The sequence below is a fragment of the Lonchura striata genome, chromosome 31 (genome assembly GCF_050655825.1).
Source record: "Lonchura striata isolate lonStrDom1 chromosome 31, ASM5065582v1, whole genome shotgun sequence".
Classification (NCBI taxonomy): Eukaryota; Metazoa; Chordata; class Aves; order Passeriformes; family Estrildidae; genus Lonchura; species Lonchura striata.
In genome coordinates this window covers 4,949,218-4,963,672 of record NC_140733.1, presented here as the reverse complement: position 1 = coordinate 4,963,672, position 14,455 = coordinate 4,949,218, and the positions used below count along the sequence as shown (strand labels likewise).

At 62.7% G+C, this 14,455-nt stretch overlaps 2 protein-coding genes across 3 annotated transcripts; both read right to left on the bottom strand.

The window, feature by feature from the left end:
* Window positions 1-254: 254 nt before the first annotated feature.
* NAA10 (N-alpha-acetyltransferase 10, NatA catalytic subunit) lies at window positions 255-5,712 on the bottom strand. Of its 2 annotated transcripts, XM_077789611.2 has the most exons (8): window positions 5,557-5,712; window positions 5,156-5,254; window positions 4,256-4,314; window positions 4,104-4,149; window positions 3,349-3,464; window positions 2,531-2,575; window positions 2,313-2,397; window positions 255-633 (listed from the first exon to the last, which is right to left on the bottom strand). In XM_077789611.2, the coding sequence occupies exons 1-8, from the start codon at window positions 5,575-5,577 to the stop codon at window positions 391-393; spliced, it is 714 nt and encodes a 237-aa protein (XP_077645737.1). In that variant the 5' UTR covers window positions 5,578-5,712; the 3' UTR covers window positions 255-390. The 2 variants fall into 2 exon arrangements, with proteins under 2 accessions (XP_077645737.1, XP_085419968.1); XM_085563842.1 differs by lacking the exons at window positions 4,104-4,149; window positions 4,256-4,314.
* Window positions 5,713-5,904: 192 nt separating this feature from the next.
* HSD17B10 (hydroxysteroid 17-beta dehydrogenase 10) lies at window positions 5,905-13,484 on the bottom strand. Its single transcript, XM_085563841.1, has 6 exons — window positions 13,446-13,484; window positions 13,192-13,356; window positions 11,341-11,505; window positions 9,923-10,051; window positions 8,652-8,760; window positions 5,905-6,569 (listed from the first exon to the last, which is right to left on the bottom strand). Exons 1-6 carry the CDS (start codon window positions 13,467-13,469, stop codon window positions 6,379-6,381), a joined length of 783 nt encoding a protein of 260 aa, XP_085419967.1. The 5' UTR covers window positions 13,470-13,484; the 3' UTR covers window positions 5,905-6,378.
* Between the last annotated feature and the right edge of the window lie 971 nt (window positions 13,485-14,455).

The window sequence follows — 14,455 nt, the reverse complement described above, 5'->3', positions numbered from 1 at the left end:
CACCCGCACGGGGGCGCCACAACCGCGCGTCTCCACCAATCAGCGAGCAGATCCTGCTGCTCTCCTCACCTCCACCAATCAGCAAGGGGGGGCGGGCATAATCCGCACAGACCACGCCCCCACCACCGCACGGGAGGCGTGGCCAACCCAAGCCCCGCCCACCCCGCCTTGGGGGTGGGGGTCGGGGCGAAACCCCCTCCCCAAAATCCCCGAGCGCCCCAAAACCAGGGGCGCCCACAGAGACGGAGCCTGGCTGGACACAGAGGGGCTTTACTGCCCCCCCCAGCACCGCGGGGTCCCTGGGGGGCTCCCAGCGGCTTTGGGACCCCCGGGATGATTTTTTGGGGGGGGGTCCCAGAGATTTTTGGGTGTTTTTGGGGGTGGGGGTCCCTATGAGGCGGAGTCGGAGGCCTCGGAGCTGTCCTTGACGTCGGTGCTCTCGGTGGTCTCGCTGACCTCGCTGACGTCCTTGCTGTCGCCCCCTCCTCCGTCCTCGTGGTGGTGCGGGGGTCCCGTGGGTGGGGGGGGGTGCGAGGGGGTCCCCCCCGAGCCGCAGACCCCGTCCCCACCCCGGGGGGGCTCGGCGGGGGCCGGGGGGCGGCCCCGCTCCTTCTGCTCCAGCTGCTTCCTCAGCTGGGGAGGGGGCGCGGGGCGGGGTCACACCGGGACCACCCCCCACCCAGGAGGGGTCACACCGGGACCACCCCCCACCCACCCACCCACCCCCCAACCCACCCAGGAGGGGTCACACCGGGACCACCCCCCACCCAGGAGGGGTCACACCGGGACCACCACCACCCACCCACCCAGGAGGGGTCACACCGGGACCACCCCCCACCCACCCACCCAGGAGGGGTCACACCGGGACCACCCACCCAGGAGGGGTCACACCGGGACCACCCCCCACCCAGGAGGGGTCACACCGGGACCACCCCCACCCACCCACCCAGGAGGGGTCACACCGGGACCACCCCCACCCACCCACCCAGGAGGGGTCACACTGGGACCACCCCCCACCCAGGAGGGGTCACACCGGGACCACCCAGGAGGGGTCACACCGGGACCACCCCCCAACACACCCAGGAGGGGTCACACCGGGACCACCCCCCACCCACCCACCCAGGAGCCCCCCCAGGAGGGGTTTTGGGGGGCCCGGGGTGGGTTTGGGGGAGATTTGGGGGGGATTTTGTGGGTTATTTAGGGGGCATTGGGGGGGATTTAGGGGTGATTTTGGGGGGTTTGAGGGTTATTTTGGGGTGATTTGGGGGTTATTTAGGGGAGTTTGGAGGGGATTTTGGGGGGATATTGGGGTTATTTTGGAGGGATTTGGGAGTGATTTTGGGGAGATTTGGGGGTGATTTTGGGGGTGATTTTAGGGGTTGTTTTGGGGGAATTGGGGGTGATTTTGGGAGGATTTGGGAAGGATTTTGGGGGTTATTTTGGGAGGATATGGGGGTGATTTTGGGGAGGATTTGGGGGGGAATTTGAAGGGGATTTGGGGGTGATTTTGGGGGTTGTTTTGGGGGAGATTTGGGTGTTATTTAGGGGGGATTTGTGGAGGATTTGGGGGTGATTTTGGGGGGATTTGGGGGTGATTTATGGGGGAATTTGGGGGTGATTTTGAGGGGATTTGGGGGTTCTTTAATAGGGGATTTGGGGGTTATTTAGGGGGGTTTGGAAGGGATTTTGGGGGGATTTAGGGGTGATTTTGGGGGTTGTTTTGGGGGGATTTGGGGGTTATTTAGGGGGAGATTTGGGGGTTGTTTAGGGGGAAATTTGGGGGTGATTTTGGTGGTTATTTAGGGGGGATTTGGGGTAATTCAGGGGGAATTTAGGGGGATTTGGGGGTTATTTTAGGGGGAGATTTGGGAGTTGTTTTGGGAGGGTATGGGGGTGATTTTGGCGGGATTTAGTGGTTATTTTGGGGGGATTTGGGGGTGATTTGAGGGGGGATTTGGGTGTTCTTTAAGGGGGGATTTGGGGGTTATTTTGGGGGGGATTTTGGGGGGACTTGGGGGGGATTTAGGAGGATTTGGGGGTGATTTTGGGGTGATTTTGGGGTGATTTAGGGGGGATTGGGGGCTGCTTTTAGGGGGGATTTGGTGATGATTTTGGGGGTGATTTAGGAGGATTTGGGGGTGATTTAGGGGTGATTTAGAGGGGATTGGGGGCTGATTTTCGGGGGGATTTGGTGGTGATTTTGGGGTGATTTAGGGGTGATTTAGAGGGGATTGGGGGCTGATTTTCGGGGGGATTTGGTGGTGATTTTGGGGTGATTTTGGGGTAATTTTGGGGTGATTTCGGGCGCATACCTCATCCGCCATTTGGGTCAGGTCCCGTTTCATGGCGTAGGCGTCCTCGCCATCCGCGTAGTACTTGGGCTCCACCTCGCTGATCCTGGGGGCGCATTTGGGGGGTTCGGGGGGCGAATTTCGGGGTTCGGGGGGGGTGACAAACCCACCCCCCTCCCCCGAACCCCAAATTTCCTCCTGCAGCCCCCCAAAACCCCCCCAGTGCGGGTTGGACTCACTGGAAGTTGAGCGTGTTGGAGTAGAGGTGCAGTGCGGCGCGGTTGCTGCCAGGAGAAACGGGGATTTTTGGGGGTTTTGGGGGGATTTGGGGGATTTTGGGGGGATTTGGGGGTGATTTTAGGGGGGATTTGGGGGTGATTTTGGGGGTTATTTTTGGGAGGATATGGGGGTGATTTTAGGGGGGAATTGGGGTGATTTTGGGGGTGATTTGGTGGTTATTTAAGGGAAGATTTGGAGTTGATTTTGGGGTGATTTGGGGGTTATTTTGGGGTGATTTGGGGGTGATTTTAGGGGGATTTGGAGGTGATTTTGGGGGTGATTTTTGGGAGGATATGGGGGTGATTTTAGGGGGCAATTGGGATGATTTTGGGGGTGATTTGGTGGTTATTTAAGGGAAGATTTGGAGTTGATTTTGGGGTGATTTGGGGGTTATTTTGGGGGGATTTGGGGGTTATTTAAGGGGAGATTTTGGGGTGCTTTTGGGTGGATTTTTGGGGATATGGGGGTGGTTTGGGGGATTTTGGGGGGGTTTGGGGGGATTTTGGGGGGGTTTGGGGGATTTTGGGGGGGGTTTGGGGGATTTTGGGGTTATTTTGGGGGTGACTGGGGTTATTTTTGGGGGGGATTTGGGGGTTCTTTGCAGGGATTTTGCGGGTGATTTTGGTGGAAATTTCAGGGTTATTTTGGGGTGATTTGGGGGATTTTGGGGTTATTTTGGGGTTAATTTGGGGGTTATTTTTGGGGGGGATTTGGGGGTGATTTTGGTGGAAATTTCAGGGTTATTTTGGGGTGATCTGGGGGGATTTTGGGGTCCCACCTCTTGCGGACGTGCAGTGAGACGTATTTGGCGTTGAAGTTCTCGATCATGGCCCGCGAGGCCTGGTCCATCAACTTCTGCGCCAGCCCCAGGCGCCGGTGCGAGCGTTTCACCGCCTGGGGGCCCCCAAAACGGGCTGGGACCCCCCAAAACCCCCCCCAGGGACCCCAAAACAGGCTGGGATCCCCCAAAACGGGCTGGGACCCCCCAAAAAACCCCCCAGGGACCCCAAAACGGGCTGGGACCCCCCAAAACGGGCTGGGACCCCCCAAAACGGGCTGGGACCCCCGAAAAACCCCCCAGGGACCCCAAAACGGGCTGGGACCCCCCAAAAACCCCCCCCAGGGACCCCAAACACCCCCCAGGGACCCCAAAACGGGCTGGGACCCCCCAAAAAACCCCCCCCCAGGGACCCCAAAAAACCCCCAGGGCCCCCAAAACGGGCTGGGACACCCAAAAACCCCCCAGGGACCCCAAAAACCCCCCAAGGGACCCCAGAAACCCCCCCAGGGACCCCAAAAAATCCCCAGGGACCCCCAAAACCCTTCAATGGATCCCCCAAAACCCTCATGTGACCCCAAAAGACCCTCAAGGTGCCCCCCAAACCCCTCTGAGCCCCCCAAACCCCTCCAGGAGCCCCCCCAAACCCCTCCAGAAGCCCCCCCAGACCCCTCAAGGAGCCCCCCCAGACCCCTCTGAGCCCCCCCAGACCCCTCTGAGCCCCCCAAACCCCCCCAGAAGCCCCCCAGACCCACCAGGGAGGTGATGTGGCCGTGGGGGACGTCGTCGGGGTCTTCCTCCCTGCAAGGAGGGGTGAGGGTGGGGTGAGACCCCCCCCAAATCCTTCAAATCTTTTTGAGGGGACCCCCCCAGAGCCAGGATTGGTCAGAGACCCCCCAAAACTCACATCTTGGCCAGGACGTAGCCCACGATCTTGCCGTGCTCGTCCTCGGCGATGTACGAGAGCTGGAGGGGGGGGGAGGTGAGATTTTGGGGGTCCCAGGTGAGATTTGGGGGTCCCAGGTGAGATTTTGGGGGTCCCAGGTGAGATTTGGGGGGTCCAGGTGAGTTTTTGGGGGATCCAGGTGAAATTTGGGGGTCCGAGGTGAGATTTGGGGGGTCCAGGTGAGTTTTGGGGGTCCCAGGTGAGATCTGGGGGGTCCCGGTGTCCCCATGGTTCAATCCCGGTTTCCCGGGGGTTCAATCCCGGTTTTCCCGGGGTTCAATCCCGGTTTTCCCGGGGGTTCAATCCCGGTTTTCCCGGGGTTCAATCCCGGTTTCCCCATGATTCAATCCCGGTTTTCCCGGGGTTCAATCCCGGTTTTCCTGGGGTTCAATCCCGGTTTCCCCATAGTTCAATCCCGGTTTCCCCATGATTCAATCCCGGTTTTCCCGGAGTTTCAATCCCGGTTTTCCCGGAGTTCAATCCCGGTTTCCCCATGATTCAATCCCGTTTTTCCCGGGGTTCAATCCCGGTTTCCCCATGATTCAATCCCGTTTTTCCCGGGGTTCAATCCCGGTTTCCCCGGGGTTCAATCCCGTTTTTCCCGGAGGTTCAATCCCGGTTTTCCCGGGGTTCAATCCCGGTTTCCCCATGGTTCAATCCCGGTTTCCCCATGGTTCAATCCCGGTTTCCCCATGGTTCAATCCCGTTTTTCCCGGGGTTCAATCCCGGTTTCCCCATGGTTCAATCCCGGTTTCCCCATGGTTCAGTCCCGGTTCCCCCATGATTCAATCCCGGCTTCCCTATGGTTCAATCCCGGTTCCCGGTATCCCGGGAGGGTTTCCCGGTGTACCGGAGCCACACCTGTGGCCAGGAGAGGCCGTGGTAGAAGTAATATTTCATCTGGTAATTCTCGGGCAGGCAGAGCAGGTTGCAGTGCTGCATGTTCATCAGGTCCTCGGGCTGCGGGAGGAACCGGCACCGGCACCGGCACCGGCACCGGCACCGGCGGAATCAGCGCGGAACCGGCCCCGGGACCCCCGCCACCCCTCAGAGCCCCCTCCGGTTCACGGCACCCACCGCAGAGCCGCCAGGCGGCACCGAGATCCGCTGCCGCCGGTGCTCCCCTCAGAGCCCGCCCGGTGCCCGGTGTCACCGTCAGGTCCCTCCCCGGTGCCCGGTGTCACCGTCAGGTCCCTCCCCGGGGCGCGGATCCCGCTCGCCGAGCCGCGGCTGAGGCTCCCCGCCCTCCCCGGGCCGCCCACCCGCGCGTTCCGGATGTTCATGGCTGCGGCCGCCCGCTCCCGGTGGCGTCTCCCGCTCCCGGCTCCGCTCCCGGTCCCGCTCCCCTCACGAGCCGCTTCCGCCGGAAGTTCCTCCCTGGCCAATCAGCGCCCAGCCCGCCCATCTCCATCCCGGTGTATTGACAGGCGCGTCGACCAATCAGCGCGCGGAGAGTGCGACAAGCCCCGCCCCACTCCCCTCCCCTTGCCTTCAGCCAATCAGAGGCGAGTCCCGCGCGTGCCCCGGCGCGGGCGGGCTTTGTTCCCTCCCACCCCCCCGCCGGCCAATCACGCCCGGCCGCGCTGAGGATTGACAGGTGCACGAGCCAATGGGGAGAGGCGGGAGGCGGGGCGGCGCAGCGCCGGGACCCGCGTGGGCGAACACGTTTTATTGCCGTGGGGGGTGGGCGGAGGGGATGGGGGGGATCAAGGGGGTCCCCTCGCCCGGGAGGGGCTCAAGGGGGTCCCCACGCTCAGGGGAGCTCAGCATCAACCCCCCACCCCTGAGCTGTGTCCCCTTCGTGGCGTTTCCCAACTTCCCGAGTGGCCTCGTGGCCACGGTCCCGGCGATTTGTCCCCAAATCCCGGCGTGGCCCCACGGGCGGCGGGGGTCGTGTCCACTCAGGACGGTCGCGTCCACTCGGGAGAGAGCGTCCCCGCTCCTCCAGCGTCCCCCCAGTCCTTGGTTCCGCTCCTGGAGCGTCCCCGCAGAGCGTCCGGCTGTCCCTGCTGTGTCACCCCAACCCCACCCGTGACCGCTCCCCCACCCCAAATTTTGGGGGTGGTGGGGGGTCCCCTCGGCTCTCAGGGCTGCATGCGCAGGGCCCCGTCCAGCCTCACCACCTCGCCGTTGATCATGGGGTTCTCGGCCAGGGCCTGCACCAGGTGGGCGAACTCGGCGGGGTCGCCCAGGCGCGAGGGGAACGGCGCCTGCTGCCCCAAGAACTTCCTCACCTTCTCGGGCAGCGCGGCCAGCAGCGGCGTGGAGAACAAGCCTGGGGAGCCCCGAAAAACGGCATGAGAACGGGGGGCGGGTGGTAGATACGGAAATTTCGGGATATGATGGAAAGCGAGACCCTTCCCCCCTGCAGCACGTTGTCTGCTACCCCCAGAACAACTAACCACGCCTAACCAGGTAGTTTTCCACTCCTTACTAACCCTAGAGTTTCTACCAACCCCCCAAAGTGCCCCAAGATGATTTAACCCATTAAATAAGATAATAAAATCTGGGGAGCCCCAAAAAAATGGGCTGAGAACGGGGGGCGGGTGGTAGATATGGAAATTTCGGGATGTGACAGAAAGCGAGACCCTCACCCTGCAGCACGTTGTCTGCTACCCCAGAACAACTAACCACGCCTAACCAGGTAGTTTTCCACTGGTTACTAACCCTGGAGACCCTCCCAACTCCCCAAAGTGCCCCGAGATGATTTAAACCATGAAATAAGATAATAAAACCTGGGGAACCCCAAAAAAATGGGCTGAGAACGGGGGGTGGGTGGTAGATATGGAAATTTCGGGATATGATGGAAAGTGAGACCCTTCCCCCCTGCAGCAAGTTGTCTGCTACCCCCAGAACAACTAACCACACCTAACCAAGTAGTTTCCCACTGGTTACTAACCCTGGAGACCCTCCCAACCCCCCGAGATGATTTAACCCATGAGATAAGATAATAAAGGACATTTGACCGTCCACCACGTTGGTGTCAGCGTGGGTTGTTCCTTTTAACCGGGTCGCCTTGGCTTAACCTGAAGGCAACGCTGGGGTAACCACGCCTAACCAGGTAGTTTTCCGCTCGTTACTAACCCTGGAGACCCTCCCAACCCCCCAAAGTGTCCCAAGATGATTTAAACCATGAAATAAGATAATAAAACCTGGGGAACCCCAAAAAGCAGGGCTGAGAACGGGGGAACAGATTTCGGGATGTGACAGAAAGCGAGACCCTCACCCTGCAGCACGTTATCTACCACCCCCAGAACAACTAACCACGCCTAACCAGGTAGTTTTCCACTGGTTACTAACCCTGGAGACCCTCCCAACCCCCCGAGATGATTTAACCCATGAGATAAGATAATAAAGGACATTTGACCGTCCACCACGTTGGTGTCAGCGTGGGTTGTTCCTTTTAACCGGGTCGCCTTGGCTTAACCTGAAGGCAACGCTGGGGTAACCACACCTAACCAGGTAGTTTTCCGCTCGTTACTAACCCTGAAGACCCTCCCAACTCCCCGAGATGATTTAACCCATTAAATAAGATAATAAAACCTGGGGAACCCCAAAAAGCAGGGCTGAGAACGGGGGAACAGATTTCGGGATGTGACAGAAAGCGAGACCCTCACCCTGCAGCACATTATCTACCACCCCCAGAACAACTAACCACGCCTAACCAGGTAGTTTTCCACTGGTTACTAACCCTGGAGACCCTCCCAACTCCCCAAAGTGCCCCGAGATGATTTAACCCATTAAATAAGATAATAAAATCTGGGGAGCCCCAAAAAAACGGGCTGAGAACGGGGGAACGGAAGATTTCGGGATGTGACAGAAAGCAAAACCCTTCCCCCCTGCAACACGTTATCTGCTACCCCCAGAACAACTAACCACGCCTAACCAAGTAGTTTTCCACTGGTTACTAACCCTGGAGACCCTCCCAACCCCCCGAGATGATTTAACCCCTGAGATAAGATAATAAAGGACATTTGACCGTCCACCACGTTGGTGTCAGCGTGGGTTGTTCCTTTTAACCGGGTCGCCTTGGCTTAACCTGAAGGCAACGCTGGGGTAACCACGCCTAACCAGGTAGTTTTCCGCTCGTTACTAACCCTGGAGACCCTCCCAACTCCCCGAGATGATTTAACCCATTAAATAAGATAATAAAACCTGGGGAACCCCAAAAAGCAGGGCTGAGAACGGGGGAACAGATTTCGGGATGTGACAGAAAGCGAGACCCTCACCCTGCAGCACGTTGTCTGCTACCCCCAGAACAACTAACCACGCCTAACCAGGTAGTTTTCCACTGGTTACTAACCCTGGAGACCCTCCCAACCCCCGAGATGATTTAACCCCTGAGGTAAGGGAAAACCTGGGGCGATGGTGACCACGCGGATGCCCAGCGGCGCCAGGTCGCGGGCGATGGGCAGCGTCATGCCCACGATGCCGCCCTTGGAGGCCGAGTAGGCGGCTTGGCCGACCTGAGGGGAGGTGGTGTGGATGCTGAGGGGGGCTCCGAGCCCCAAAAACCCTCCAGGGACCCCCCAAAACCCGCAGGTGAACCCAAAAACCCTCCAGGGACCCCCCAAAACATGCAGGTGAACCCAAAAACCATCCAGGGACCTATCAAAACCCGCAGGTGACACCAAAAACCATCAAGGAACCCGCAGGTGAACCCAAAAACCCTCCAGGGACCTCCCAAAACCCGCAGGTGAACCTAAAACCATCAAGGAATCCTCAGGTGACCCCAAAAACCATCAAGGGACCCACCAAAACCCGCAGGTGACAACAAAAACCATCAAGGGACCCGCAGGTGAACCCAAAAACCATCAAGGGATCCCCCAAAACCCACGGGTGACAACAAAAACCATCAAGGGACCTACCAAAACCCGCAGGTGACACCAAAAACCATCAAGGGACCCTTAGATGACCCCAAAAACCATCAAGGGACCCCCTAAAACCCACGGGTGACCCCAAAAACCATCAAGGGACCCAACAAAACACTCAGGTGACCCCAAAAGCCATCAAGGGACGCTCAGGTGACCCCAAAAAATCCTCAAGGAACCCTCAGGTGACCCCAAAAACCATCAAGGGACCCACCAAAACACTCAGGTGACCCCAAAAACCATCAAGGGACCCCCCAAAACCCGCAGGTGAACCCAAAAACCATCAAGGGACCCACCAAAACCCGCAGGTGACCCCAAAAACCATCAAGGGACCCCGCAAAACCTGCAAGTGAACCCAAAAACTATCAAGGGACCCACCAAAACCCACAGGTGAACCCAAAAACCATCAAGGGACCCCCCAAAACCTGCAATTGAACCCAAAAACCATCAAGGGACCCACCAAAACACTCAGGTGAACCCAAAACCCTTCAAGGAACCCTCAGGTGACCCCAAAAACCATCAAGAAACCCTCAGGTGACCCCAACATCCATCAAGGGACCCTCAGGTGACCCCAAAAACCCTCAAGGAGGCCCCCAAACCCCTCAAGGAGCCCCCCAAACCCCTCAAGGAGCCCCCCAAACCCCTCAAGGAGCCCCCCAAACCCCTCTGAACCCACCCAAACCCCTCTGAGCCCCCCCAGACCCCTCAAGGAGCCCCCCAGACCAAAGGGGGGTCCGGGGCGGGTGGGCCGCCTCACCTGGCCCTCGAAGGCCGCCACGCTGGCCGTGTTGACCACGAGGCCGCGGTGGCCGTCGGCGTCGGGCGCGTTGCGGCTCATGAGGCGCGCGCTGAGGCGGATCACGTTGAAGGTGCCCACCAGGTTCACCTGGGAGGAATTTGGGGAGGGGGCTGTGGGTACCACCCCCACCCCACCAGGTTCACCTGGGAGGAATTTGGGGAGGGGGCTGTGGGTAAAACCCTCACCAGGTTCACCTGGGTGGAATTTGGGGAGGGGGCTGTGGGTAAAACCCCCACCAGGTTCACCTGGGTGGAATTTGGGGAGGGGGCTGTGGGTAAAACCCTCACCAGGTTCATCTGGGTGGAATTTGGGGAGGGGGCTGTGGGTACCACCCCCACCAGGTTCACCTGGGAGGAATTTGGGGAGGGGGCTTTGGGTACCACCCCCACCAGGTTCACCTGGGTGGAATTTGGGGAGGGGGCTGTGGGTACCACCCCCACCCCACCAGGTTCACCTGGGAGGAATTTGGGGAGGGGGCTGTGGGTACCACCCCCACCCCACCAGGTTCACCTGGGAGGAATTTGGGGAGGGGGCTGTGGGTACCACCCCACTGCCCAAGGACCCCCCCCCCATTATCCAGAGACCCCCACCCCACTGACCACAGACCCCCCCACCCTGCTGACCACAGACCCCCACCCCACTGTCCAGGGACCCCTCCCCATTCTCCAGGGACCCCCCCCTTTATCCAGGGACCCCTCCCCATTATCCAGGGACTCCCCCGTTATCCAGGGACCTCCCCCGTTATCCATGGACCCCTCCCCATTATCCAGGGACCCCTCCTCATTATCCAGAGACCCCCCCCATTATCCAGGGACCCCTCCCCATTATCCAGAGACCCCCCCGATTATCCAGGGACCTCTCCTCATTATCCAGGGACCCTCCCCATTATCCAGGGACCTCTCCTCATTATCCAGGGACCCCTCCCCATTCTCCAGGGACCCCTCCCCTTTATCCAGGGACCCCCCCCGTTATCCATGGACCACTCCCCATTATCCATGGACCCCCCCCGTTATCCAGGGACCCCCCCCTTTATCCAGAGACCCCCCCCATTATCCAGGGACCCTCCCCATTATCCAGGGACCCCCCTCTTTATCCAGGGACCCCTCCCCATTATCCAGGGACCCCTCCCCATTCTCCAGGGACCCTCCCCATTATCCAGGGACCCCCCCCTTTATCCAGGGACCCCTCCTCATTATCCAGGGACCTCCCCCGTTATCCAGGGACCCCCCTCTTTATCCAGAGACCCCCCCCATTTATCCAGGGACCCCCCCCATTATCCAGACCCCCCCCATTATCCAGACCCCCCCCCATTATCCAGACCCCCCCCCATTATCCAGACCCCCCCCCCGCTGCCCACCCCCGAGCCCCCCACTCACGTTGACGACCCTCTGGAAGTCCTCCAGCTCGTGCACTTTGTCCTTCTTGGCGTTGTAGGTCTTGACGGCGATGCCGACGCCGGCGCAGTTCACCGCCAGGTCCAGGCGCCCGAACTTCTCCTGGGCCAGGGCCAGCGCCGCCCCCACCTCCTCGGGAGATGTCACCTGGGGGCCACCGGGCTGGGGTCACCGTGCGGGGACACCGCCCATGGGGTGGCGGCGCTGGGGTCACCGTGGGTGCCGCCTGCGGGGTCCAGGTGGTCCCCAATCGAGGGGGTGGCCGAGGTGGTCCCCAGGTCCTCAGCTGAGGCCACCTGGGGACACGGGGGCTGCGATGTCACCAGAGGGGACAAGGTGGGTGACAGCGAGGGCAAGGTGACCCCGACTCCTCAGCCAAGGTCAAGGTGACCTCCAGTTTGAGGTGGGGGCTGGACGGGTGTCACCAGAGGGGACAAAGTGGCACCAGAGGGGTCGAGGTGGGTGACAGCGAGGGCAAGGTGACCCCAACTCCTCAGCCAAGGTCAAGGTGACCCCCGGTTTGATGTGGGGGTCAAGGTGGTCCCAACCTCCTTGGCCACATCAAGGTGGGATGGCACCTGAGAGGTCAAAGGTCAGCGGTGGGGTCACGGTGGCCCCGCTGTTGGGGGGGTGTCACTGGTGGGGGGGTCACGGTGGCCTTGGTGTCCTGAGGGTGTCCCCATGGCCCCGCTGTGAGGGGGGTGTCACCGGTGGGGGGGTCACGGTGGCCTTGGTGTCCTGAGGGTGTCCCCACAGCCCCGGTGTGAGGGGGGTGTCACCAGCGGGGGGGTCACGATGGCCCCGGTGTCCCGGTGGTGTCCCCGCATCCCCGGTCTCCTGGGGGGTTTCCCCACGGTGTCCCAAGGGTGTCCCCGCATCCCCCGGTGTCCCGGGGGTGTCCCGGGGGTGTCCTCGTGGCCCCGATGTCCCAGGGATGTCCCCAGCGGGGGTGTCCCCATATCCCCCATGTCCCGGTTGTGTCCCCACATCCCCGGGGGTGTCCCGGGTGTTTCCCCGCGGTCTCCCGGGGGTGTCCCCACATCCCCGGGGTGTCCCGGTTGTGTCCCCACATCCCCGGGTGTTTCCCCGCGGTGTCCCGGCGCTGTCCCGGTGCTGTCCCCACAGCCCCGGTGCTGTCCCCACACCCCCGGGTGTTTCCCCGCGCTGTCCCGGTGCTGTCCCGGTGCTGTCCCCACATCCCCGGTGCTGTCCCGGCGCTGTCCCCACACCCCCGCGCTGTCCCGGTGCTGTCCCGGCGCTGTCCCCACACCCCCGGGTGTTTCCCCGCGCTGTCCCGGCGCTGTCCCGGTGCTGTCCCGGTGCTGTCCCCACATCCCCGGTGCTGTCCCGGTGCTGTCCCCACATCCCCGGTGCTGTCCCCACACCCCCGGGTGTTTCCCCGCGCTGTCCCGGTGCTGTCCCGGTGTGTCCCGGTGCTGTCCCGGTGTGTCCCGGTGCTGTCCCCACACCCCCGCGCTGTCCCGGCGCTGTCCCCACACCCCCGGGTGTTTCCCCGGTGCTGTCCCCACACCCCCGCGCTGTCCCGGCGCTGTCCCGGTGTGTCCCGGTGCTGTCCCCACACCCCCGCGCTGTCCCGGTGCTGTCCCGGTGCTGTCCCCACACCCCCGGGTGTTTCCCCGCGCTGTCCCGGTGTGTCCCGGTGCTGTCCCCACACCCCCGCGCTGTCCCGGTGCTGTCCCGGTGTGTCCCGGTGCTGTCCCACACCCCCGGGTGTTTCCCCGCGCTGTCCCGGTGCTGTCCCGGTGTGTCCCGGTGCTGTCCCCACACCCCCGCGCTGTCCCGGCGCTGTCCCCGCCCGGTGCCGCTGCTCACGTCGGCGGCGGCGAAGGCGCAGCTCTCGCCCAGCTCCCGGGCCAGGCTCGCCCCGCGGGACGCGGGCAGGTCCAGCAGCACCGCCCGCGCCCCGCGCTCCAGCAGCCGCTCCACCGTGGCCCGGCCCAGCCCGGAGCCGCCGCCGGTCACCAGCGCCACCAGGCCCTGGGGGAGGGAGACACGGGGAGGGCTCAGCGGGGAGGGGAGACCCTCCCCCACCACCCAAAATAAACAGCCCGGGGCTGTCCCGGTACCTTCACGCTGCGAATGGCCGCCATCGCCGCCGTCCGGGCAGCGCCGCGGGGAGGGACCGGGAGGGAGGGGAGGGGAGGGGAGGGGCGGGGGAGGGACCGGGAAGGAGGGGAGGGGCCGGGAGGGAAAGGAGGGGAGGGACGGGGAGGGAGAGGGAGGGACTGGGAGGGAGGGGAGGGGAGGGGAGGGGAGGGGAGGGGAGGGGAGGGGAGGGGAGGGGAGGGGAGGGGGAGGGAGAGGGGAAGGACGGAGGAGGGGGTGGGGAAGGACCGGAGAGAGACCCGGGAGCCACCGGGGCAGGAGAGGGGAGGGGCAGGGGAGGGACCGGGAGGGAGGGGAGGGGAGGGACGGGGAGGGGCGCGGGAGGGACCGGGGGAGAACCTGGGGGGACACCGGGGGGGGTGGGGGAGGGACCGGGGGAGGGACCGGGGAAGGACCCGGGTGGGGGGGAGGGACCGGGGGGGACACCGGGGGTGGGGGAGGGCTCGGGGGAGGGAGGGAGGGGCGGGGGACACGAGCGGGGGAGCCCCGGGGGGTGCCCGAGGCACCGAGGGTCCCCGGGGGGGGTCGGGGGTGTCCGGAAGGGTCCCCTAAATGGGGGGGGGATGGGGGGTCCCCATCTCCTTTTCCTCCTCATCCCGGGGGGACCGAGAACCCCAAAACCGGGACAGGAGTGCGACATTTCACGGCAGGGACACCGAGACCCCCCCAAAAAAAAATAAAAGGGGGGGAGGACCCTGAGGGGACAAAACCCGCGACCCCCGGGGGGAGAAATTTGGATTTCTGGGGGGGGATAATCCCACCACCCCAAAATAGGATTGGGGAGGGGGAGACCCGGGGAAGGGTGGGCGGCACTCCCGGGTTGGGACCCCCGGGAGCGGCACCGGGACCCCGGGAGCGGCACCGGGACCCCCGGGAATGGCACCGGGACCCCCGAGAAACGGCACCGGGACCCCCGGGAGCGGCACCGGGACCCCCGGGAGCGGCACCGGGACCCCCGGGGAACGAAATT

What these genes read in the sequence shown, in the direction of transcription:
- NAA10 (XM_077789611.2), bottom strand. Translation starts at nt 5,577, where the DNA reads ATGAACATCCGGAACGCGCGG. An exon ending in ACGGCCTCTCCTGGCCACAG is followed by an intron (nt 4,315 to 5,155) that starts GTGTGGCTCCGG and finishes CCCCCCCTCCAG; the next exon opens with CTCTCGTACATCGCCGAGGA. An exon ending in TCCAACACGCTCAACTTCCA is followed by an intron (nt 2,398 to 2,530) that starts GTGAGTCCAACC and finishes ATGCGCCCCCAG; the next exon opens with GATCAGCGAGGTGGAGCCCA.
- HSD17B10 (XM_085563841.1), bottom strand. Translation starts at nt 13,469, where the DNA reads ATGGCGGCCATTCGCAGCGTGAAG. An exon ending in GCGCCTTCGCCGCCGCCGAC is followed by an intron (nt 11,506 to 13,191) that starts GTGAGCAGCGGC and finishes GGTGGCCCCCAG; the next exon opens with GTGACATCTCCCGAGGAGGT. An exon ending in TGGCGGCCTTCGAGGGCCAG is followed by an intron (nt 8,761 to 9,922) that starts GTGAGGCGGCCC and finishes ACCTCCCCTCAG; the next exon opens with GTCGGCCAAGCCGCCTACTC.